The sequence below is a fragment of the Bos taurus genome, chromosome 5 (assembly GCF_002263795.3).
Source record: "Bos taurus isolate L1 Dominette 01449 registration number 42190680 breed Hereford chromosome 5, ARS-UCD2.0, whole genome shotgun sequence".
Lineage (NCBI taxonomy): Eukaryota > Metazoa > Chordata > Mammalia > Artiodactyla > Bovidae > Bos > Bos taurus.
In genome coordinates, this window is record NC_037332.1 from 107,084,875 (window position 1) to 107,110,959 (window position 26,085).

The window sequence follows — 26,085 nt, forward strand, 5'->3', positions numbered from 1 at the left end:
GTGGACCAGCCAGAGTTTACTCAGCGATTACGGAGTGATTGAATTCTCAGTCGATACAGTTTAGTCTTCAAACAGGTGGGCTCAGGGGCCCCGAGTCCTGTGCCTGCTCCACCCATCACATCAGGTGCCCAGGCTGCCGGGAACACTTCCCCCCACCCCTCCCCATTCTGGGACTTCAGAATTGCCTGCTCTTCCCCAGAGAAGCACAGAGAGGCCTCAGCTTCTGTCACTGTATGGGTGGGGCGGGGCAGGGGTAGGGGTGGAAGGATGCGCGCCCAGCCCACCCATCCTCCAAGCTCCAGGGTCTCCGCATCTTTAGGCCAGGGGGGCAGTGGGCAGCGGCAAGGCCAAGGGGAAATTGTCTGATGTTCTCCTCAGAGTCCAGAGATTCGGTTCCAGAGGCCTTTGCAGGGGTTGGGGTCCGGCCCCTGAGCCAGGGCTGTGAAGACTGCCCCCTGCGATGTGCTGTCCTGGAGCGGAGCCTGGGTGGGAGTCCTGGGGGTCGAAGACCACCATCCACTGTGGGTGTAGCAAACTGCGGGTGGTGTAGAGCAGCGGGACTGGGGAGCGGCTGCTCATCCTTATTTGGGCTCCTGTTTTCTGAGGGTCCCCAGCTTGTCACAGGAGAGCCCATCTTGGCCTACTCCATCCCCGAGGGTGGCCTCAATGGAGAGGGCAGAGAATTTGGTCCCAGAGCCAGAGACGGTGGTCTTCCACCCCCAGACCCCCTGTCATTTTACCCCTCTGTGCGCTCCGTGCCCCTGAGTCTTCCCTGCTGGAACCTGGGGGCACAAGAGATGGAGCAGATGCTGTGTGGGGGGGCGGTTCGCTGGGTAGGGGCGGTCCCCCTAACTCCAGTGGGCATCAGGAAAGTTCTGTCCTGTGCTGGTGTCCGCATTCTGCTCTGTGGGACATGGGACTTGTGTCTGGAGCAATCTCCCGTGTGCTTAAGCTCAGGCCTAGCTGTCCTCTAAGATGGTCTCTCCTGTGACCTGGGGAGTCATGACGGATGCTCAGCCCCGGGGCTGCTTCCCTGGGAGCCAGGCCAGGCTGGGCCACCTCCAGACAGGCTGCTGGATGTCGGAGCTGATTAGAGAACCCCTGCTCCCTCTGTGACTCTGTTTTGTGTTCCCCACCCACAAGAGGGAAGGAGAATGCTAGCTGTCCTGTGCTGAGAGCCTGCTGTGTGCAATAGATACAGGTATGATTTAATTCTCATGGAAAGCTTATAAAATATTGTTGTTCCATGTTACTTATACACGAGGCTCAGAGATGATGAATGACGGTCCCCGGACCGGTCGATGGCACAGTTGGGATTTGAACCACGTCCGTTGTGGCTTCTACCACTGGCGTCAGGGGACAAAGGAAGGAAGGGATTCGTTGGTGCAGGAAGTGAAGTGTGGTTCCCCCAAACTTTGTCCCCCCGAGAGAGCCTGGCCTATGGTCCAGGGAGTGAGAAGGTGGGGCCCTTCCCTGCCCCCCGCTTCCCCTGACCCTTGAGCCGGAGGTTCGTGCAATCAGGCTGAAGAGAGAAACGTCCAAGGGAATACTTTTAGAGGATAAAAGCTCTAAGCTTTATTATTTAAGGAAAAGAACATGGGAATTCCGTGTTTGGGAGTTCCCTGATGGTTAGGGTTCTGAACTTTTACACCATGCTGCTGCTGCTAAGTCGCTTCAGTCATGTCCGACTCTGTGTGACCCCCTAGACGGCAGCCCACCAGGCTCCCCCGTCCCTGGGAGTCTCCAGGCAAGAACACTGGAGTGGGTTGCCATTTCCTTCTCCAATGCATGAAAGTGAAAAGTAAAAGGGAAGTCGCTCAGTCGTGTCCGACTCTTTGCGACCCCAGGGGCTGCAGCCTACCAGGCTCCTCGCCCGGGGTTTAATCCCTGTGTCGAGGAACTGAGATCCCACAAGCCATATGGCATAGCCGAAAAAAAAAAAGGAAAGAAATAAACATGACTAAGATAATACTTTCAGAACAACAAAATGCAAGCTACCACGAGGACCAGCTTTTGTCCAATTTTAGAAGAAGAAACAAATTTTTGCTCCGTTTGCTGAAAACAGCTTGTTTGAATATTATAGAGGTTCTCCTTTCACTCCCAGGAAGGGAAGGCCTAGAGATTTCTCTAACTTCACTACTTCCTGGGTTAGTTTGTTTTCTCCTCTGAAAGGTCATCTTTACCTATTCATGTATCTTTTAACCCATAACGTGACCATGAAAATGACTTATCATTCCAGTAAGTATTTCTGATGGATAACAAAAAGGGTTTCAAATCCATTTCATTGGACTCCGAACGAGGAAACGATCTTAATCTATGTAGCGAGAGGAAGTGCATCAGATCAGGCATTCTTAAAGAATTTACTGCCTTTGAGAGGCCTTAAGAAAGGAGATTTTTAGAGATTACATTTGCGGTGATTAAGAAACAAAGCAAGGGACTTCCCTGGTGGTCCATCTGCTAAGACTCTGTACTCCCAAAGCAGGGGGCCCAAGTTCAATCCCTGGTCAGGGGACTAGATCCCACATGCCGCAACTAAGACCCAGAACAGCCAAATAAGTAAATGTATCTATATTTTTAAAAAACAGGGAAGCCAGCTGTCTGTGAAGGACGATGTTTTTCGGTCTGGAACCGAGAGAAGGGTGGGGGAGGACAGAGAAAGGGGTCTGTGGACGTCAAGGTGGTGGACACACAGGGTGCAGGTTTTACTGTCTGCAGATGGGAGATGGAGACCAAAGTGCCTGTCCTCTGGACGCAGGCCGCCTGCCGGTGCTGGTGCTGACCTCCCCCTTCTCCAGGCCTCAGTGTCCTCAGCTATCACAGGGGGTGGGAGGGGGCGGTATGAACACTCTAGTCCCCAAGGCTCCTCCCCTAGAGTGATTCTACCTGAAGGTAAGGCGCTGCCTTGGCTGGAGGAGGCGTCCATATGGAGGGACCAGGAGCATTTACAAAGCAGGACAAATCAGGGTGGTGTGACCCAAACAGGAGACCCTGGGTCGGGGTTGGGAGGTGGAGGGAGCACTTATATCAGAGGAGCCTCAGCAAGCCGACGGTGGGATATCTCTCTCCATCTCACTTATTGAAAGTGAAAGTGTTAGTCGCTCAGTCGTGTCCCACTCTGCAACCCCACGGATTGCAGCCCACCAGGAGTGGGTAGCCATTCCCTTCTCCAGAAGGTCTTCCCAATCCAGGGATCGAACCCGGGTGTCCCCCACTGCAGGTAGATTCTTTACCGTCTGAGTCACCAGGGAAGCCTCATTTCACTTACTGTGAAAATACAAAGGGAGGTTTTAAAGGAGACCTACTGAGAGCACACTCAGTTCAGTTCAGTTCAGTTCAGTCGCTCAGTCATGTCCAACTCTGCGACCCCATGAATCGCAGCACACCAGGCCTCCCTGTCCATCACCAACTCCAGGAATTCACTCAAACTCATGTCCATCTAGTCGGTGATGCCATCCAGCCGTCTCATCCTCTGTTGTCCCCTTCTCCTCCTGCCCCCAATCCCTCCCAGCATCAGAGTCTTTTCCAATGAGTCAACTCTTTGCATGAGGTGGCCAAGTGCTGGAGTTTCAGCTTTAGGATCATCCCTTCCAAAGAACACCCAGGACTGATCTCCTTTAGGATGGAGTGGTTGGATCTCCTTGCAGTCCAAGGGACTCTCAACCCCACAGTTCAAAAAGCATCAATTCTTTGGCGCTCAGCTTTCTTCACAGTCCAACTCTCACATCCATACATGACCACTGGAAAAACCATAGCCTTGACTAGACAGACCTTTGTTGGCAAAGTAATGTCTCTGCTTTTGAATATACTGTCTATGTTGGTCATAACTTTCCTTCTAAGGAGTAAGCATCTTTTAAGTTCATGGCTGCAATCACCATCTGCAGTGATTTTGGAGCCCCAAAAATAACATCTGACACTGTTTCCACTGTTTCCCCATCTATTTCCCATGAAGTGATGGGACCAGATGCCGTGATCTTAGTTTTCTGAATGTTGAGCTTTAAGCCAACTTTTTCACTCTCCTCTTTCACTTTCATCAAGAGGCTTTTGAGTTCCTCTTCACTTTCTGCCATAAGGGTGGTGTCATCTGCATATCTGAGGTTATTGATATTTCTCCCGGCAATCTTGATTCCAGCTTGTGCTTCTTCCAGCCCAGCGTTTCTCATGATGTACTCTGCATAGAAGTTAAATAAGCAGGGTGACAATATACAGCCTTGACGTTCTCCTTTTCCTATTTGGAACCAGTCTGTTGTTCCATGTCCAGTTCTAACTGTTGCTTCCTGACCGGCATACAGGTTTCTTAAGAGGCAGATCAGGTGGTCTGGGATTCCCATCTCTTTCAGAATTTTCCACAGTTGATTGTGATCCACACAGTCAAAGGCTTTGGCATAGAGAGCACACACAGAGCGACTCAAATCTGGGTTCAGGTCCTGGCTTGGTCACATACAAACCCTGCAACCCTGGTGCAACTACTGAAGCTTTGGGATCCTCGATTTCTCATCTGTCCAATGGGGACAACAGCAGCACTCAGCTCTTAGGATGGTTTTGAAAGTCGCTCAGTCGTGTCTGACTCTTTCGACACCATGGACTATCAGTCCACGGAATTCTCCAGGCCAGAATACTGGACTGGGTAGCCTTTCCTTTCTCCAGGGGATCTTCCCAACCCAGGGATCAAACCCAGGTCTCCCGCATAGCAGGCGGATTCTTTACCAGCTGAGACACAAGGGAAGCCCCTTAGGGTGGTTGGGAGGATTCAGTGACGTCATGTGTGCAAAGGTATCTGGTATATAGTAGGCACTCAATAAATGCTAGCTTTTTTTTTTTTTTTTTTAGCATGAGGTATGTGCCATAGAGGGCTTCCTTAGTGGCTCAGATGATAAAGAATCCATCTGCAATGCAGGAGACTCTGGTTTGATCCCTGGATCGGGAAGATACCCTGGAGAAGGGAATGGCTACCCACTCCAGTATTCTTGCCTGGAGAATTCCATGGACAGAGGACTCTAGTGAGCTGTAGTCCATGGTGTCACAAAGAGTCAGACACGACTGAGCAACTAACACACACACACACACACACGCATGCACATGCCATGGCCCAGAGCTGTCTTCCTTTTTTTTTGATTTTTAAATTAAAAAAATTTTTAAATTTTATATGGCCACGCCACAAAGCATGTGGTATCTTAGTTCCCCAAGCAGGAAACAAACCTGCATCCCCTGCACTGGGAGCTCAGAGTCATACTCACTGGACCACCAGGGAATTCCTGGTGCTAGCTGTTTTAAAACTGGATTTTTTAAGAGCAGAAAGGGATAAATCAGCTGAGATCTAGGAGTTCCAGGAGAAGGCTCAGGCATGACCGGGAAATACTTAGAATGGGCCAGCTCAGCAGATGAGGTCCCTGCAGCAGAGACCCTAGTACAGCAAGAGGAAGGAGACACACAACTCTGGGTCTTGCTCTGGGTTGTTGAGCTGTGCTCTTCAGGGAGAGGGCCCAGTTCCTCCTCTGGACGGCAGGCAACTGGCAAGGAGGAGGGGGCCACGTTCAGATGTTTCTACTCCAGCCTGGCCCATGACACATGGAGAGCTGGCTGGAGACAGCGAGCAGGGGTGAGGGACTCAGAACCGAGAGACCAGCTGGGGGAAGAGATCAAAGGAGCTAAAAGCCCTGATGAATGCCAATCAAGCAGGACCAGCGGGCCCTGAGATCGGATTTTCTAGATGTCAGGGCAGGAGAGGAAATGATTTAACCGAGCACCCGGCTGTCACAGTGCAGCGAGGATGAGATTAAGCATACAGGCATTTTATCGGGGAAATCGCGCCAGCTGACAGTCTGGTCTCCTTCCGTCCTAAGAGGAAGAGACAGTTTAGCCCCCGCAAGGACAGGTTTGTGGCCTGGGGCTGACCCCTGCCCTGCTTGGAGTTGGGGGCTGGCTCCGCACAGTGGGAGCTCTGGGGCTTCCTCCCAAAGCTTTTGTGTCTTGCTTCCTTTTTCACCCAAACACCTTTGGAGATGACCTGGGAAACCCACAGGCTTCCCTATAGTTCAGATGGTAAAGAACCTGCCTGTAATGCAGGAGACCTGGGTTCCATCCCTGGGTCAGGAAGATCCCCTGGAGAAGGAAATGGCTACCCACTCCAGTGTTCTTGCCTGGAGAATCCCATGGACAGAGGAGCCTGGCAGGATACAGTCCATGGGGTCGCAAAGAGTCAGACACGACTGAGCGACTTAACAACAACTATTCAGTGCAGCTGTCAGGTGACGGTGGGGTATGTCAGGACAGACTGCAGGCCATGTTTCTGGAGCATCATCCTCGGGGTGGGTGAGGTGGGAACATGGGCAGGGAACTAGCTTCTGTGGGGGGGGGGGGGTGGGCAGACACAGGAGGTGAGAAAGCCCGAGGTGTGTCCTCGGGCTCAGAGAAGCCGGGACTTGTGACTGTGTGCAATGTGTCAGGCAGCGAGCTTGGAGGGTGTCCTGAGAGCTTGATTTTGCTACCGGATCCACACCTATTGGGGAGGAAATAAAATGCTCAAAAATATTAGGCTTCCAGTGGCAATCAGATTGCATCACTGGTGTGGTCCAGCCTGTGAGTCTGTGTGGGAGGTGTCCTGAGGAAACTTCTAGATGTAGACCCCCTCCCCAGTGGGCACCAAGTGCTGGCATCTCACCGTGAGGGGCTATGATGCAGAGATGGTTTCCACGCTGGACTCGGGGGCCCACCCTGAGTGGCACCCTGGGCTTGGTTCTGCGGAGGACACAGGCCCAGAGGGCTGTGATGCCTTCAACAGGAAACCCCTCCAGACAAACCAGCCCTTCCAGACCCTTCTGGAACAGTCATGCAGCCAAATCCTGGAATCTCCACTGAGCGGACAGGAGAGGGAGTAACTTACTCTCTTGGGGTCCGTGGGAGGAAGGGCGGCCTCTGCAAGTGGACAGCAGGGAAGACCCAGCCGCCCTCCTCCAGAGCCTCCTCCTGCGAGCCCCAGCTTCCAGCGTGGATGACGGTGGTCAGGGCAGAGAGGAAGGCAGGGAGGCCTTCACCATGTCCCTGGGTATGGAGGCCAGAGGGGCGTGGACAGGAACAGGAAGGTGCAGGGTGTGGGCCCGGCCCCGTGGAGGGAAAGGGAGAGGGAGGAAGCTGGCCTCTCCTTCCTTCCTGTTGTCAGAGCCTTTTGCTCAAACTGTCCATCTTATGATGAGCAATCCAAGGTGCAGGGAAGCCATGTGCCTACCGTTACAGCTAGCGCAGCCGGCGGAGGCGGTCAGACCCTGCCCGGGGCCCAGGGCTCTCCACCACCACAGGCGGCATTTTCCAGCCTGTGCTTGGAATCAGCACAGGGTGAATTTGTTACAGACGCTGGCCCTCTATTCACTGCAACCCCTCCCCAGCACCGTCTGGGACCCTCCCCCCACCAAGGACACTCGACTCCCCTTGCTCAGCCTTTATTCTGACCATCGAAGATCACTTTATCGATTCAGGCAAGAGAGAGAAAGGAGTGTTTTAGTAAAGGCTGAAAAATCTTGAGATGTGAGGCGTTTTGTTAGCTTTTGTCTGGAAAATGCCTAGTTTCTTTGTCCCAGAAGGGCTTTCAGAAAGGCTGGCGGAGTCAGGATAATCTAGTGCAATTGGTCAGGCTCAGGCCCTCTGGGGGAACCTTGCCGCCCAAGGAGTCCTCCAGCCTTCAAAACACTTCTGCCTGGGTCTCAGGAACTGCTGCTCTGGCCACTGCTCAGAGGGGAAAGTGGCCCTCCGTCCCTCCCTCCTCACCCTGTCCCCAAACCCCACAACATGCCTCAGGCTTCCCCTCATCCCTTTCTCTGCCTTTGTGCCAGGACCACGTCCCAAGCCAATCTCTAGCGGACCGGACGAGCATAGGCCTGGTGCTCCCTCCCCTGAAGTCTTCCCCAGCCCCCTCACAGGGCTCTTTTATTAATTAATTAATTAATTTTTGGCTGCTCTGGGCCTTCGTTGCTTTGTGTGGGCTACTCTATAGTTGCGGAACTTGGGCTTCTCATTGAGGTGGCTTCTCTTGTGGAGCGCAGGCTCTAGGGCTCAGGGGCTTCAGTAGCTGTGATGCATGGGCTTAGCTGCTCCAGGGCAGGTGGGATCTTCCTGGACCAGGGATCAAACCCATGTCCCCTGCGTTGGCAGGCGGATTCTTATCCACCGTGCCACCAGGGAAGCCTTCATACAGCTCTTCGGCAGCTCCCAGGCCCTGAGCTCCTGGTGGCGGGCAGGGTCTGCCTGGGAGCCCAGGGGGACACCACCGCCGGGACTAGCTCCTGGCAGGGGCTGCACGGCCGCCCGCTCTACCTCCTCATCCTTCTCAGGGATGCATTTTCCCAGCACACTAACCTAGGAGGTCAACCTCATCTTCATCACTCTCCTGGAAAGGAGATATTCATACCCCCATTTTGCAAATGAGAAAACTGAGGTGCAGAATAAATATATTTTCCTTGAAATCAGTGAGTCAGAGGAACAGGGGCTCCCTCCACTCAAGCCTTCTGACCTGTGAGCGAGGACCCATCAGTGTTGAGGGAACAGTGGCCGGTGTCTGAAAGCCCGGTGGCGTGTGAACCCTGACATTTTCTTTCTGTATGACCAGAGCTGAGCTGCCTACAGCTCTTGGAGCCAGCCCTAAGTGCTTAGCACAGTCCTCAGCACATGGATGAAACCCATGACCATCCCCCCAGAAGAGTGCTTTCAGCCCGATCCACGGAGCCTGTAAAGCCTCTGAGTGTGGAGGTAGGACTCGGCACATATGAAAGCACACCCGTTTTCTGGGAAGAGAGCCCAGAGTCTTTATTGAAGGTGTCTGGAGCCCAGAAAAGTTTTACAGGCCTGGGAGCAGGGAGACCAGGGTAATCGTGGCTGACAAGGAAAAGGAAGGAAAAAGAGAAGCTGGGTGCCCATTGCTGGTTGGGTGCTCATCGCTCATTGGTGTCTCTGGGAAAAAACTCTGAGTCTAGTGTGCTGGATGTTGACTAGAGGATGCTTAGGGTCAACACGCCTCGGGGGAGGGCAGGAGCGTAGCACGGGGCAGGGAGAGGTTAACCTGTGACAGACGTCCACTAGGAGCCTGGGCTAATCCCATCACGAGCTCTGCAGGGAGCATGACCTCTCAGATCCAGACTGGATCACATGACTGAACCTTTATAACCACTGTCGGCCACTGGATGTAGACTGCCCTGGGGAAAACATGACTTTGGGCCCAGGAGCTCATTGCAGCTCAGACAGTCCCAGAAGGAGCTGGGGGAGCTGACAGCTGAAGGCAAGCTTCAGTAGCAGCCCCAGGGCTGGACAGGAAATCAGTCCTTGAAGAAGGGTCTGGGGCTGTATCACCAAGCTCACCACAGTATCTCTGCTCTTGGGAAAGGGTGAGAGATTAAATGCTATCCATTCACCCATCCATTTATCCCTCCATCCATCCATCCACCCATCCACCCCTCCATCCCTCTATCCATTTAACATTTCCTAAACATGTCTTATAAGCCAGCCTAGGTGATAAGCACCTATGATAAAAAGCTGTGCATGGCACTGTCTGGTGGAGGAGAGAGACACATCAGTGAATAATTTAGGTAGAGTGGTCAGTTATGAAATAGAGGCAAGTGCCAAGAACCAGTGGAGCACACTGGAGGGCGGACTTTTCCTGGAACAATGAGTGAATTCTGAAAGAGCTGTCAAGGCAGAGAAAGGATAAGGCATTTTGCTGCTGCTAAGTCGCTTCAGTCGTGTCCGACTCTGTGCGACCCCACAGACGGCAGCCCACCAGGCTCCCCTGTCCCTGGGATTCTCCAGGCAAGAACACTGGAGTGGGTTGCCATTTCCTTCTCCAATGCATGAAAGTGAAAAGTGAAAGTGAAGTTGCTCAGTCGTGTCCGACTTAGAGACCCCATGGACTGCAGCCTACCAGGCTCCTCTGTCCGTGGGATTTTCCAGGCAAGGGTACTGGAGTGGGGTGCCATTACCTTGGCAGGAGGAAATGACGGTACAGGCATGGTGGTCTGAGCGGGTACCGCAGATTTGAGGAAAGTTTCCAGGTGGCTCAGATGGTAAAGAATCTGCCTGCAATGCAGGAGACCTGGGTTATCCCTGGTTTGGGAGGATCCCCTGGAGAAGGGAATGGCTACCCACTCTAGTATTCTTGCCTGGAGAATCTCATAGACAGAGGAGCCTGGCAGGCTATAATTCATAGGGTTGCAAAGGTCAAACTAACATTGAGCAACTAACACTCAGTAGATAGAGTGGCCAGGTTACTCCCAGAGATGGGTATGGACAAGGAGATTTGGATGAAATCACGAATGCCCTTGAACTATATCTGGCAGTACCAGAAAGTCACTTCTGGGTTTTGAGCATCTGCACTTTAGGAAGCCAACTCTGGTAGCCGAGACGACGGACAGCTGGGTGGTTGCTGGAACCTCGAGGAATCCTAGATGTGCCAGGACCAGGCATGTGCACTGGGCACCTAGAGGCCCTCTAAGCACAAGCCAGCGCCCCACATGAGTGACCCTCCCCTGATGCGGTGCAGAGCTTCAACACACAGATCATTCTGGTCCTCTGGGCGTGGAGTGTTACTCTGAGGAGCTGCTTGGTTCCCCAAGTTCTCAAAGACTTTCACATCCCATACTCAAATCTTATGGTCTCCTGTGTGGAAAAACCTCCATGGGTGGCCTCGGCCCCTGGATGCTTATAGGCCTAATGTCATGCATCTTGAAAACCTGGGGTGAAGAAGCCTTGGGCATCACCACCAAGGACAGTCCAGAGTCCAGAGTGAGAGCGCATTCTGCCCCCTGGAGGCAGGTTGTGCTAGGGAGGAAAGTGACTCTGGGGCTTTTCCATGTGACCCTGGGGTTTCCCTGGTAGCTCAGTTGGTAAAGAATCCACCTGCAATGCAGGAGACCCTGGTTTGATTCCTAGGTCAGGAAGATCCCCTGGAGGAGGGCATGGCAACCCACTCCAGTATTCTTGCCTGGAGAATCCCACGGATGGAGGAGCCTGGCAGGCTACAGTCCTTGGGGTCACAAAGAGTCTGACACGACTGAGCGACAAAGCACAGCACAGCACACATGACCATTCGGGAAGAATGGGCATGTTCTATCTCAAGAAAAGTTGAAGTTAGACCTTACAAAGAACTTCCTGGTGATACCAGTGAAAAAACCCAATACTTAGAGCTCATCCAACTATATAGCTTGATTGGTGGCCACAGGAAAAATGACGAAGCAAAGAATTATGCAGAGGCAAGGAGTCAGGCTCCTTGTTGCTAGGGAAGCCAGTGAACTCTTCTTTATTTGTGTTTGAGGGAGGGGGTGGGGTGCAGGGGAGTGCTGGGAGGACTTGAATGAAGATGGACTCTTTACCCTTGGCTATTTTAGCACTAGGAGGCTTTAAAGTTAGGCAGAAGCAGTTGCTCTGGCACGATTTGGGGCATCTTACAAGGGACAAAGCCTTGGAAGAAATAAATCCCAAGGTTGCCTGGCCCTCCAACCAAAGCCAGCCCACCTCCCTGGGCCCCCACTCCTCATCTGTGAAAAAGGGAGATGAGAAAGATGGGCTAGATAACCTAGGGTACCTGTCCACCACAGAGGCTGTGTCAGGGGTCTTGGGTTCTCTTCAATTCATCCTTCAAGTTTTTGCGGAGCCCTCATTGTTTGCTCAGCACCAACTGGGGAGAAGGGGATCAAATAGAGTACAAGCCTCAGGCTTGTGGGAAATCGGGGGTGGGGTGGAGAGATGGGGAAAGAGAAGTTAACATTTCTGGAGCACTCAGTCCGTACCAGGTGCTGCACGAAGCCCTCAACGTGCTGATTCCTTTCCACCTCCCAGGGACCCTGTAGGGCAGGTACCAGCGCCTCCCATGTACTGATGGGGAAACCAGGGCTCAGAGAAAAAGCAACTTGACCAAAGCCACAAGGGAGGGGGCTGCACTGGAGCCCTCACCGTGAGCCGAAATGCTCCTCTGTGATGCAGGTGGTGACCCTCTGGGGTCCTCGCAGATGGAGGCTGGAAGCTGGAACCACCAGGAAGGCTTCATGCTGGAGAGGGCTCAGCGCGGGGCCTGGGGAAGGGGCAGAACTCGGAGGCTGGCCGGGGAGGGGAGCAGCCTGAGTGTCATCTCAGAGGCGGGCATGTGGGCAGCAGCTGTGGCTCCTGTCCCTGGTTCCACCAGAGAGAGAGGGGCTGGGGAGGGGCAGCGACTTCATCTAGAAGCGTCAACTCCTCCCCCAGCCTCACATCGGCCGTCTAAAAGACGGACCTGGTTCAGTGGGGGTCAGCTTTCTCTCAGCTACTTAAGCCACTGGCCAGTAAGCAGACCACTGATAACTATGGTAGTTAACACACACTGAGCAGGCAGCAGGAGCCAGACCCTGCCTTAAGAACTCTGTAACTTACTTAAGCCTTCCAAACATCCCAGTGAGGTAGGTTCTATTATTATTCCCATTTTATACCTGATGCGAAGAGAGCAGACTCATTGGAAAAGACCTCGATGCTGGGAAAGATGGAAGGCAAGAGAAGGGGATGACAGAGGATGAGATGGTTGGATGGCATCACAGACTCAATGGACTTGTGTTTGAGTAAGCTCCGGGAGATAGTGGAGGACAGGGAAGCTGGGCAGGCTGCAGTCCATGGGGTCGCAAAGAGTGGGACACAACTGAGTGACTGAACAACAATTTATAGATGGGGAAACAGAGAAAAGTGAGGTTAAGTAACCCGCTTAGCTGTTAAGTAACAGCTAATAAGAGACAGGACCCAGATCGGAACCCGGGTAGTCTACCCCTAGGGCTTCTCTGGTGGCTCAGACAGTAAAGAATCTGCCTGCAATGCGGGAGACCTGGGTTCGATCCCTGGGTTGGGAAGATCCCCTGGAGGAGGGCATGGCAACCTACTCCAGTCTTCTTGCCTAGAGAATCCCCAAGGACAGAGGAGCCTGGCCAGTACGGTCCGTGGGTCACAAAGAGTCGGACATGACTGAGCGACTAAGCACGACACGGCACACATATTACGTCTAAGCAAGTTCCTGAGCCCCTCCCTCTGCCCCTCGGGGACCCTCCCCAAGCTCAGGCTTTCCTCCTGGCCTGGAGTTCTTGCACACCAAGATAGCCCCACCCTAATGAAGACAGCAGGAGGCCCCCACCAGCCCCTCCACAGGCCCATAGCTACCCGAGGGCCCCAGCCCCCTCCCCGTACCCACACGCACCCCGCCCCCCCCAACCGAGCTCCGTTGCCTTTCGTTCGCAGTGACGGCGCCTGCGCCCAGGCCGGTGGGGGCACGGAGGACTCCGTGGCGGCGGCGGCGGCCGGCAGACCCAGTGCCCATGCCCGGAAGGCTCAAGCCCAGCAGCTGCAGGAGGAGGAGGAGCGGCCGGGGGCGGGGGGCGCCTCCCCGCGGGCCGGCCCCCACCGCGCGGCCTCCCCTGGCCGGCAGCAGCCTGCCCTGGCGACGGCGCTCTGCTCCCGCGCCCCTGCCGCCTCCGATTACGAAATCTCCCTTGACCTAAAGAATAAACAGGTACCCAGGGCCTCCGAGGCGGGCGGGAAGGGTGGTGAAGGGCCCTGACTCGGGCGCTGTCCAGGGTCCCAGGGATGTCCCTGTCTGGGCCGCCTGTGGGGCAGGCCCACCTCTTGGCCGCTAGTTCTCCCAGCTGAAAGGGGTAACTGCCCCTCCCTACAGCCAGCTCTTCCTGCAGCCAGCCTTGCCATAGGCAGGGGTCACCCGTGCAGTGCCAAGCCCACAGGCAGTGTGTCCAGGGCTCTGCCCCTCTTACCACTGCAGAAAGCCCAGTGGCCCACATACTTCCAGGCAGGTGAAGCCCCCACCTCCAATCCTGCTCCAAAGAGATGCCCAGCCTACCTGCCCACTCAAGGGGCGAGCGCCCTGCTCAGGCACACACAGGCTCCAAAGAGGTTTGAAGACAGTGGTGCCCTCCAGGTAGACTAAAGATTCCCGGGATTAGCCCAGATTGGGAGAGTCCACGTGAAGGACCAGGGCTGCCTGGCGTGCTGCAGTTTGTGGGATCGCAGAGTCGGACAGGACTTAGCCACTGAACAACGAAAGCCCCCTGTTGGAAAACAAACTTCACTGAGGGGTTCTGGGTCTCCATCTTCCATTCTGTGAAGCAGCAAGAAAAATAGTGTCCCCGTCGACACCCCCCAAATGACAATGGCACGGTTGTTTTGGTGGAAAATTAAGAGACCTGAAAGGAGATATGTGTGTGTGTGTGTGAACATGCTTAGACACAGACTTTGTGACTTAGCGTTTTTGAGGAAGAACATTGAGCTTGGAGCCACACGTGTGGGATTCACTGTGGGTCCTTGCTCCAGTTCCTCTGTGACTTTGGGAAACACCAGTTAAGCACTCTGGGTGTTGGTTTCCTCATCAGCAAAACTGGGAATTACACCTTGAATCATCACTGATGTCCCTTCTAGCTCTAAAATGTGTAGGTTCTAAAGAACCATTCCTTAACCTGATGGACGGATTAGGAAGCGAAGCTAGTAGAGAAGTCACTAAGACTGGGTTGAGCCCAGTTGAGCCCCGCCAGACACATCCCTTCCTTTGAGCATGGATGCCAAGCTGTTACCCTGGGTCAGGGGCCAGCTGCCCACGATGCACCACAGGGCTTTTAGTAAGGTGTTTGACAAAATCTCCTGTGATATCTATGTGGACGGGATAGGAAGTGGGTTAGTTGACAATATAGTCAGGTGGGTTGTTCTCAAATGGAATTATAGAAAACAATGGTTTTTTTATCAGCACCAATTCCAAGGTGATTGAGTAGGGACTGCCCTGTTCAACCATTCTGAAAAGGGACTGATGCAAAGCCGAAAGGGGACACCTAATACCTTGACAACAGAATCCCAGATTAAAAAAAAATCTAATTAGGACAGAAATGTGGTTAAATGGAAAATGTAAAGTGAAAGAGGGAAAAATCTCAAGTTCTGTTCTTAGCTTTGAAAATTCCACAGCACTATTACAAAATGAGCAGGCTTGGTCCTGGGCGAGAGGCCTTAGGGCTTGAGCTGACTACAAGCTCAAGATAAATCAACAGCCAGTGAAGCCGCTGCCAGAGAAGTGGGCCCAGAGGCCTTCACAGACGTGTAGATAAAACCCCCAGTGAGAGGAGCCTGGCGTGCTGCAGTCCATGTGGTCGCTGAGTCAGACACAACTGAGCAACTGAACAACAGAAAGGAGGCAGCTGCCTGGGGCCCCACTGGGTACTGGTCAGGCTGTCTGGTTCCAAGGCCTCTTCTAAGAGGCAACAAAGAGAACCCTGAGGTTCTGAGGTTCTTCTAAAAAAGAAAATAGATTGGCTGGGGTCATATGATGGAGAAAGACATGGCAACTCACTCCAGTATTCTTGCCTGGAGAATCCGAAGGACAGAGGACCTGGGGGCTACAGTCCATGGGGCTACAGTCGCAAAGAGTCGGACATGACTGAAGTGACTTAGCACACACCCATTCACAGGGTCATATGGGGAAGTTGTAGACATGAAGATGAGTTTTAAACATGGAAGAGCTGAATGTGAATTGGGTGGATCAGATTAGTTTCTATCATTCCAGGTAAAAATAGTGGTGCTTGCCTGGCAGTCCAGCCTTTAAGACTCCCTGCTTCCAATGCAGGGGGCATGGGTTTGATCCCCAGGGAACTGTGATCCCACATGCAAGGACCAAAAATAAAAAGTTTTCTAAAAAACAAAATAAAAATAGTGGTACTAGTGCATTAAACTTAAAGGAGAGGAAGGTTTTATTTTCTTTTCTATTGCTTTTTTTTTTTTTTTTTTATTAACTAACAATAAGAGCTGCTGAAAATGTAGCAGGTCCTGCTTCTGGGGTAAGGAATCCCCAAGCAGAGGCCGGGAGGCAGCCTGTCTGGAGCGGCACGGTGTGATGGGATGGTCAGCTGGCCATATGAGAGCGTCCTCTCCGTTCCCTGAGGACAGAGACCATCTCCTGTTCATCTGTGCACCCACCGCCCGGCATCCAGCAGAGGGTCTTGGACAGAGTAAGAGCTCATCGAGTGAATATTTTTAAATAACTCTGATGAGCAAAGCAATGAGGAAGTGGGATACCCAAAAGAAAAACATGGTCCCTCCCTGCTCTCCGAAGAGATTACCATTCAACTGAAGCAGTGGCCTGTTAGTAACACCAAAAGAAACTCGTGCCTTGGCCTGGGCAGGGAATTAGTTTAATTCTCACTGACTAGGGGCTATGGAGAGTCGTGCGGGGTTCTAACAGGCACCGTGGACCTTTTTCACGTGGGTGTAGTTCTAGTAGATGGGCTTGCGTGTCAGGAGGGCAGAAGTGGGCAGGAAAGATGAGGGCTGGTAGGGGTGCAGCCAGGTCCTCCTGTCCTGGGGAATAGCCCCCCTCCTCTGGCCCAGGGAACCCTCCAGGCCAAGCACAGGCTAGGGGTGGGAGTGTTAGTCGCTCAGTTGTGTCTGGCTCTTTGTGACCCCATGGACTGTAGCCCTCCAGGCTCCTCTGTCTGTGGGATTCTCCAGGCAAGATTACTAGCAAAAAGCGATCGAGGAGTTGGGCAGAGTGACTGAAAACATGGCATATGTTTACAAAAGATGGAACTCCACAGGTCTCTCTTCTGCAGATGGACTGTGTGACCTTAGACAAGTTCCTTCCCTTCTCTGGGCCTTGGTTGCTGCATATAGCCCTTTGCCTCAATTGCTAGCATTTCTGTGCCCGGCCCCCGTCTCCTGCACTGGTCCATACTCACTCCTTCTCTTCCTTTAGAACTTCCCTGTGCCTTCCTTCTCCACCGCAGCTCTCCCAAGGCTATGGAGGAGGCCCCTTCTCAGTGTTCCCATGGCACTCAGGTGCTCCCTGACATTGCCCTCCAGCCCTGGATCACCATCCCTGTTTACTTGACTTCTCCTTGAAGGCAGGGCAAAGATGTCCATCATTATATCCCTGGTGCCCGACACAGCACCTGGCGTGAGAAGATGCTCAGAAGATGAAGAGGGGAGGTACCAGCTCAGTGACCTGAAGGGGATGGAGAGGGTCATGAAGCCTGGCTCAGGGCCTGACTCCATCTCAGGTTTTTTTGAGATCTGGGATTTAGCATTCTGCCCCTGTGGTCCTCACGAGTCACTCACATCCTGTAGTTTTGGGGCTGGAAGGGATCCTGGACAATCCTTATTCTCCCAGTTCACCAACCTGCCTGGCCTGCTCCATCAGCCAGTCCAAAACTCCAGGTGAGAGGGCCTGGCTGGGGCGCTGCTGCTGTCGAGGGGCACTGGAGTGTCCCCCAGGCCTGTGGGTATGGGGGAGGGGAACACATACGGGGCAGGGGCTGCAGTGGTGCAGACTTTGGCTCCGATCCCAGATCTAGAAGACAGCCTGCACTGCACTCCCCTGGTTGAGTTCAGTTCAGGGTGCAAACACCAATGAAGCCCCAGTCACAGGTCAGGATGGCGGTGCCACAGAGAATGGTGTCCTGCCTGTAGGGGCGGGGGGCCGGGGCGGGCAGCAGGCATGGGGTGGGGGGCCGGGGTGGGCAGCAGGCATGAGGCTGGGGTGAGGGGAAGCCAGCTATATGACATGATGCGAACAAAAAGTGATGATTCTGGGACTGAATTTGGAGGCCAGCACGAGCAGTGGCTCCGGGCCAGGCTCTGGGCTGAGGCCACCAGTGGAGAGAATGAGGACACATCTGGGCCTCCAGGAGTTTCTGCTCTAGGAGGGGTCTGGGGGAGGGAGGGGAGGGCGGGAGCCTGAGTTAGACGAGCACCACCAAGATTAGTGAGGAAACTGAGTGTCAGAGAAGCAGGAGGCAACCTTCTCCAGGGGACTCAGGGCAGGGAGACCCGTTCTGGTTGGGGGACTGGGAGGCGTCCTGGGGGAGGGACACTGAAAGAAAGGGCGAACGTTTTTTGCCTGGAGGAGAGGGCGAGGGTGGGAGCTGAGGGTGAAGAGGGGTGACAGTGTGGGGAGGGGTGTGGGGGGTTGGGGGTTGTAGGGGGCTGTGGAGGTGGGGAGGCTGAGCAAGTGCTGGGGCAGGAAAGCCCAGTATGTGGGGGTGCGGGCAGGGGCAGGAGGTGGGGCTGGCATGTGAGCAGTGGACCTCCTGTAGTAGGAGGGGCCGGGGTGGGCGGGGCCAGGCTGCTGAGCCCCAGACACCCTAGAACAGGGTGTTTATATTTATTTAGGGCAAGGATCTCCAGCGACTGGAAGACCTGTGTTTACCCTGCTCTCTGAGTACACTGCTCAGGGGGATGTAATGCAAGGTGGATGGTGCTGGAGGAGGAAGCAGGGAAGCAACCGGGGGCTGCCAGAGTATCCAAGGGGGGAGTCCAAAGCGCCCCACGTAGGACAGTCAGGTGGAAAGTTCAGAGTGATGGCAGAAGGTATGGAGGGGTGGCGCTATAGGACTTTGCGCTTGACAGATGCACAGGATAAGGCAAAGGGGGACCCAGGGACAAGTGCCAGGTCCCCAGACTGGACAGCCTTGGAGCTGGGGTGCTGGACGTGACTAAGGATATCACTGAGAGCTGGTTCCTTTCAGGGAAAGGGAGCAGTGGGCTGTTGGAAATGTAGGTCTTGAGTTGAGTCTACTGCTGCTACTAAGTCGCCTCAGTCGTGTCCAACTCTGTGCGGCCCCATAGACGGCTGCCCACCAGGCCCTGCCATCCCTGGGATCCTCCAGGCAAGGACACTGGAGTGGGTTGCCATTTCCTTCTCCAAAGCATGAAAGTGAAAAGTGAAAGTGAAGTCACTCAGTCATGTCCAACTCTTCGAGACCCCACGGACTGCAGCCTACCAGGCTCCTCTGTCCATGGGAGTTTCCAGGCAAGAGTAGTGGAGTGGGGTACCATTGCCTTCTCCATGAGTTGAGTCTAGGCATGGAGATTTGAAAGTCATGGAATCAACACTTCACCATCAAATTGCTACCACTTATTGAGCTTTGACCTACTGTGTGTCAAGTACCATGTGAAATAAGAATTCTCACCACAGAATGAAATCACAGAGTCGGCAGGATTATCTTCATTTAACAGACAAGAAAACAGATTCAGAGATGTTAAGAAACGTGTCCAAGGTCAGCCAGCAGGGAAGAGGTGGATCTGGGCTGGGTGTTTCCTGGGCTTGCTTGTTCACCTATCACAGTGCAGTGAAGTTACGATGGAAGAAGACAAGGTTCTCAAACAAGAGGTGAGAGGATATTAGCCCCAGAGATATCTATATAGAGTTGCCATGAAGGCTGTTCCCTAGACAGTTCCCTCTTCATTAGCTGTTAATTATCAGCTAACAAGGCTGCTCTAAAGACTTCCCACATGGAAGTCAGGAAGATGTCCAGCATAGGAAAATCATGAAGATGTGCCTGGAGAATGGAAGAGGGCACCCAATGACTCGTCACTAGCATGGTTAGAGACCCTGTGGTCAGAATATAGGATCCAGGAGTTGTACGGAGACAGGAAAACCAAGATAGACTGGGTCGTGAAGGCTGAGGACAGAGTTTCAAGGATAAAGTATCAAAGCTGCAGGAAAATTGGGGAGCGAGGGAGTTGAGCATGGGATTTAGTGATTAAAGTTCATTTTGAGGTGATCCTTTGGAGAATCAGAAGTCTGGTGGGAGCAAGAGGCAGCTGCAAGGAGTCGGGGCACACGGGGCTGGCCGGTGGTTCGGCATTCGCTCGCAGATTGAGGCACAGGAGGTAGAGGAGTCTGCCTGTAGGTTTAGTAGAAAATAGAGAATGGGCTAGTGCCCCGAACAGGGGAGTCAAGCAGAGTCATGATCCAGTCTGGGAGACTTAGGAGGGTCTGTAGGCTGGTGGAAAGGGCCCAGTGCTGGGCTGGAGGCTGGAAATGCAAGTAGAAGGGACTAGTGGATGAAGAAAGCTTACAAAGAAGGCAAGAGATGGTGAGATCGTCAGCCTGAGAGAGGAACGTTATGGTGAGATTAGGAAGCAGGTCGAAGGGTTCCATGTCCTGGGGGATGGAGTTTGGCCTTTCTGTCCGTACCGCACTCCTCTGTGATCCTGGGGGAGGTTGAAGGGCTAATGGTCTTGCCTTGAGCTGTTGATCCCAGCCACCAGTCGTGATTCTCAGTTCAGGAATGTCACTCTGTAAGTGGAGTGTACGGCGCGTGACTAGCAGCAGGACACAGTTTCAGAGCCCAGGAACACTTTCTCACGTCCTAAGCTTCCCTAAGAACCGATGGAACCCGCCACAGTGCTGCCATTTTGCCCGCCCCTTTGTCTGGTCTTTGTGTGTTGTTTAAATGCAAAAAGTGTCCAGGAAGAACCACTGCTAACCCCTCTTGGTCATTCACACCTCAGAGAGAATGTTTTTTTAGTCGTTTCCCCGGAGAGATTTTTGATAAGGGAGGAAAAGTCAGTGCTTAGCCACCCAAGGAGAGAAAAGACCAGAGTGGGGAGAGAGCTGAGGGGAGAGGAGGAAGGACAGACTGGCCAGTGCCTGAAGTTTTCCTGGGTTCGGATCCACCCAAATGAGGCAGCACCCCCTACCCCACCTCCCCATCAGTCCCACCAAGCCCTGCCCCGATCGGAACAGTTCCCATTGTTGGGAACAGAGGTGAGTTGAATTGAAGAACATGGTAGCTGGAGGATCTCCCACTGTTGAAATATCCATCCATCACCCATCTGTCTTTTTACTAAATTCACATTTACTGAGCTCTATCACATGCCAGCCCTTGGGCTCGGTACTGGGAACACAGAGATAATCAAACTCCAAACCCAACTCTTATGTGGCTCCCAGAAACAGGAAACGACCCCAATTCGTGACATGAATACCAAGAAAGAAAGCAGGTGAACAGGAGTAGCAGCAATGTTTTTTACTCTTTCTATTTAATCTTCATTTTTCTATTATTTAAAATATATACAAAAGTAGAAAGAATAGCATAATAAACTCCCATTTAACCATCACCCAGTTTCAATTAATATTGTTTCCTCTAACCCTTCTACTTTTTTGATGAAATATTTTAATACAAATTCAAGATACCACGCATTTCAGAAATAAATACTTCCATATATGAAAATCACCTACTACCATTGGCAACTGCCCCACCCTTGGGTGGGTATCCCCAACCCCAGAATCCAAACCTCCAGGCCACACCTTTAGGAGTCTTGGCAGCAACCTGGCATTTGAGGCCATCGCAGAGTTTTCAGACTTTGGCCCCTCAGTGCCGGCCTAGTTGTGTCGTCCCAGGCCCCCGCCAAGGGTCAGCCGGGTCACCCCCTGTCCTGGTCTCTGAAAGCGTTGTCACATCCCTTCCCTAACTGAGATCCCACGCCTCTCTGTCCTCACTGCAGATTGAAATGCTAGAACACAAATACGGGGGCCACCTGGTGTCCCGGCGCGCCGCTTGCACCATCCAAACCGCCTTCCGCCAGTACCAGCTCAGCAAGAACTTCGAGAAGATCCGAAACTCTCTCCTGGAGAGCCGCCTGCCGCGGCGCATCTCCCTGCGCAAGGCGCGCGCGCCCACGGCGGAGAGCTTGGCGGCCGAGAGGGCGCTGCTGGAGGGCTGCAGCCTCGCGGGGCTGCCACTGGTGCGCTCGCCCTCCCTGCCGCCCACCTTTGCGGGCACGCTCACCGAGCTGGAGGACTCTTTCACCGAGCAGGTGCAATCCCTGGCCAAGTCCATCGACGACGCCCTCAGCACCTGGAGCCTCAAGACCATGTGCTCCCTGCAGGAGAGCGGCGCTTACCAGATCCACCGGGCGCTGCGCGCGGGCGCGGGACCGCCGGGCCTGGAGGGCGAGGCGCGGGAGCCCGAGGGCGCCTCCCCGGGGGCCGGGGCTGAGCCCACTGAGCCCCCCAGTCCGCCCCAGGGCCACGGCAGCACCCTCATGATGGCCTTCCGGGACGTCACAGTGCAGATCGCCAGCCAGAACATCTCTGTCTCCTCCTCCACGGCCCTGTCGGTGGCCAACTGCCTGGGTGCGCAGACGGCCCCTGTCCCCGCAGATTCCGCGGTGGTTAAGGCTGAGGAGGGCCAGGCCAGAGCACAGGAGGCCCCGGAGGGCCCCGAGGCCCCCAGTGCCGGCCAGGGGATCGCGCCGGCTGAGGACCGGAGCGCAGAGGTGGAGGCTGGCGGGGCCCTGAGCGCCAGCTCGCCGATGGCCGCGGGGCCAGCGGTAGAGGAGGAAGAAGAGGAGGAGACCGAGGAGGCGGCGAAAGAGACCGAGGCCGAACTCGAGGCCGGGGACAACTCGGAGCAGCTGAGCAGCAGCAGCACGTCCACCAAATCAGCCAAGTCGGGCTCCGAAGCGTCGGCCTCGGCCTCCAAGGAGGCCCTGCAGGCCATGATCCTGAGCTTGCCACGCTACCACTGCGAGAACCCCGCGAGCTGCAAGTCACCCACGCTGTCCACCGACACCCTGCGCAAGCGGCTGTACCGCATTGGCCTCAACCTCTTCAACATGTAAGTCGGGGTGGAGGATGGAGGGGGGAAAGGGGGCAGCTGCACTTACCGATGAGCAAGGTTCCTGGGAATGGAAATGGACCGCATGGACCCAGGGGCCTCCCCTGGGGGCCTGGGGACCACACCTGCTCCTTGAGATACTGTGTGGGGACACACATTTTATTTTTAATTGGTATGAATTTACTTTAAGGACTAGGGCTAAAACACCTCAAACCTATGCTTTAACCACTAGTACTGCTGGAAGAAGCAAGGCTTTGAAAAGTGAGATATTTACAAGAAAATGCAGCGTTAGGTAAATAATGCAAGGATGGAGCACGAATCCCTCAGGTGGGACATGAAGTTGGGGAAAACGGGGAACATCAGCCCCATGGGATTGATGATGGGAGAAGAGAGACAGTGATGAAAAGAGGAAAGGTCAGGGGAGCAGAGACCTAGTGCAAGGAACAGGAGAGGGGTGGTGGGGGCCAGGCGGGGAGTGTGATGCAAGTGGAAGTGGAGCAGAAGAGAGCAGGGGTGTGGACACAGAGATGAATGACCGCGGTAGCTCAGAGCCTCCAGCCAGACTTTCCTTGCTACCAAGAGGTATACAGCTGGTGGCAAGCAGAGGAAACGCACACACCCGTCCTAGGGAGATTTCAAGTATACCTACGCATCTCCACCCTCACTCACCCCTTCCTTCATAGACCTGAACCAGAAAACACAGCATCTCTCCCACTTATCAGTGAGGACTAAGCAGAAACCATTCACCTGTGTGTTCGTTTACTCATTCCATGACGATTTTTGGAGTGCTCAGTCCAGAAACCACATAGATGAGCAACACACATCCTCTGGCCTCAAGCTTATATTCAGTAGCTTGCCTGAGATAAAATGTTTGCAAACTTAAAATTTTTAGAGAGAGCATTATTATGTCATTTTATAGAACAGGAATAGGGCTCGCACAGTGAGGTGAGCTGAGCGCTGTGAAGCTGCTAGTAAGTGGAATAGCTGGGTGAAGTCATATCTGCTTGATTCCCAGCCCAGTGCTCTTTCTTCTATATCAGGAAGCCACCGGGATGAGGGTAGCCTCAGCCCTGCCTCCCCAGGCCCACACAGATGCCTGGACCCAGCTAGGCAGTGCTTCTCAAATGATGTGTACTGAAGGATCAGCTTGGGTTTTTACTCAGTATGTCGTGGGCTGATACTTTTGTAAAATTCAATAAACGTGAGTTGCTAGAAAAACAGTCACATGCTTGGTTGTCCTGAAAATGTCAGCCTGCTATAAACGGGTCTAAAGGCTTACCCTCTATTTCTGTCCTTATCTTCTCCTGGACCAGTAAGACCCAGCTCAGGGAGCAGCAGGGATTTGCAAACCAGGCTGGGAGCACATTTACCTTAAATTCCAGCACCCACACCCACACCCACACCCACGCACAGAGACTCCAGCCTGGGAAAGTAATCCCTGGGGAGCAGGGTCTTTCTTGTGTCTACAATGCACAGGGAAGAGGGATGTGGTAAGAGATCCCACCTCCGTGTCCCAGTCCACCCTCCTCCCGGTTCCAGCGTGGATCCTGAGTAGAGAAAGCAGGATACAGGTGGGAGGAGGGCTTGGGGGCCTGAAGATCGGATCAGGTGGGACTGAGGCTTGAAGACAGAAAGGATGCCCCTCCACCTGCTCTGGAGCCCACTTTGACCAGCCCTCCCCAGCCCCGCACCATCGTCTGTCCTGGGTGGGGAGTTCAGAAGCATGCGCGAAGAGAGCCTTCAGAAAGGGAGGCCCTCTGCAGCAGAAGGAATAGTGGCATTTCCTGGGAATTCCACCTGGGGACCTCCGGGCACTTCTGTGGGTTCCCTGGGCTGGAAGAAAGGGAGGAAAGGAGTCACGGATTGTCTTGCCTCACTCTCTACTTCTTTTCCCCACCCCACCCCAGAAACCCAGACAAGGGCATCCAGTTCTTGATCTCTCGAGGCTTCATCCCCGACACCCCCATTGGAGTGGCCCATTTCCTGCTCCAGCGTAAGGGCCTGAGCCGCCAGATGATCGGGGAGTTCCTGGGCAACAGCAAGAAGCAGTTCAACCGCGATGTGCTCGAGTGAGTGCCCGCCTCCGGGCTCTGCCCCGCCCTCCTAGCCCACCCTACACTCCAGGATCTCCTGGATGGCCTGGGACCTCAGCTAGGGAAGGACACAGGGCAAGACAGGACCTCTGAAATCTGGGTGGATTCCCAGAAGTCCTGGCTCCAGTCCTAGGGGCTTCCTGATTGGTCAAAAGAGCCAGGCGCCCCATGATCCTTAGCCAATTACCTGCTTCCTCTCCAGTTATTCTGCCACTTACTGAGCCAGGGTGCTCCTCCCACAGGCACTGGGGATGAGGATGGGGCTGGGGGTGGGGCTAGCACAGAAATAGTCCAGGGAGACCAAAAGGCAAGAGAGTGAAACTGAAAGAGGGCTGTGTCAGTGCTGGGGCCATCTCCTCCTGGGGGACTGACCCCTCAGCATCACCTGCTGCCTGTCCAGTCCCCCAGCCCCTGAGCGTCCGCTTCATATCGTGGAGGAACCATGAGGCAGGAAAGGAAGGGGTTAGGGTTTTTAGAGCCAGAAAGTACGTTTGATGTTGTGTAGTCGCTAAGTCATGCCCAACTCTTTTGAGATCCCACGGACTGTAGCCTGCCAGCCTCCTCTGTCCATGGGATTTTCCAGGCAAGAATACTGGAGTGGGTTGTCATTTTCTTCTCCAGGGGATCTTCCCAAACCAGGGATCGAACCAACGTCTTCTGCTTGGCAGGCAGATTCTTTACCACTGAGCCACCAGAAACTAAGATTGCGTAAAGATAGATTGACCACCAAGATCACACAATCAAAAAATCATTTTAAAGTCCAATAGATGAGGTATTTAGGGGGAGGGAGAGCGAGGGGGCTGCCTTGGTTTGAGCTCAACTTCATGGGTGTGATGCTGTGGGTAAGTAGGTGAGCCTCATGGAAGGGGCAGATTCCCTGGGGCTCAGGAGCAGACCTTGGAGTCACCTCGCCTCTCCAAAGAGGGGGTGAGGCCCTGTGAAGTCTGCCCCGGACCCCTACCTCCCCTCCTGACTCTCTCCATGTTCCTCCTCTCTTCTGCTGGCTCCCTGAGCTCACTTTCTCTCCAAAGTCACCCCTCTGTAGGGAGCCCTCCCCGCTTCTCTCCCACCTCCTTGTCCTTGGGCACACTCAGCAGAAGTGTTTCCCCAGGGGTCCTGGGAGAACCCCCTCCTTCTGTACTTGCGCTTGGAGCAGCAAAGGCCCACCACAGAGGGCTAGGGCTCCTGCTCCAGGTTTAGAAGCAAGAGGGTCACTGTCAGTATCCCTGGGGTGGGAGCTAGAGACCTGCTTCTTCTTTTTATTTTTTTAGAAACATTTATTTATTTGGCTGTGCTGGATCTTAGTCGTGGCATGCAAGATCTTTAGTTTTGGCATGAGAACTCTTGGGCTTCCCTGGTGGCTCAGCTGGTAAAGAATCTGCCTGCAATGCAGTAGACCTGGGTTCGATCCCTGGCTTGGGAAGATCCCCTGGAGAAAGGAAAGGCTATCCACTCCAGTATTCTGGCCTGGAGAATTCTATGTATGTATAGTCCATGGGGTTGCAAAGAGTCGGACACAAGTGAGCGACTTTCACTTCACTTCATTTCATGTGAACTCTTAGTTGCAGCATATGGAATCTAGTCGAACCCTGGCTCTCTGCACTGGGGGCTCC

At 53.8% G+C, this 26,085-nt stretch overlaps 1 protein-coding gene across 12 annotated transcripts in view; it reads left to right on the forward strand.

The window, feature by feature from the left end:
- Positions 1-26,085, forward strand: part of IQSEC3 (IQ motif and Sec7 domain ArfGEF 3) — a 92,067-nt gene that overhangs the window by 36,451 nt on the left and 29,531 nt on the right. For all 12 annotated transcript variants that reach the window (XM_024992702.2, XM_024992703.2, XM_024992705.2 and 9 more), the window contains exons 3-5: positions 13,228-13,498; positions 21,265-22,379; positions 24,287-24,448. In XM_024992702.2, the coding sequence (XP_024848470.1) occupies positions 13,228-13,498; positions 21,265-22,379; positions 24,287-24,448 (1,548 nt within the window). The remainder of the gene's footprint in view (positions 1-13,227; positions 13,499-21,264; positions 22,380-24,286; positions 24,449-26,085) is intronic.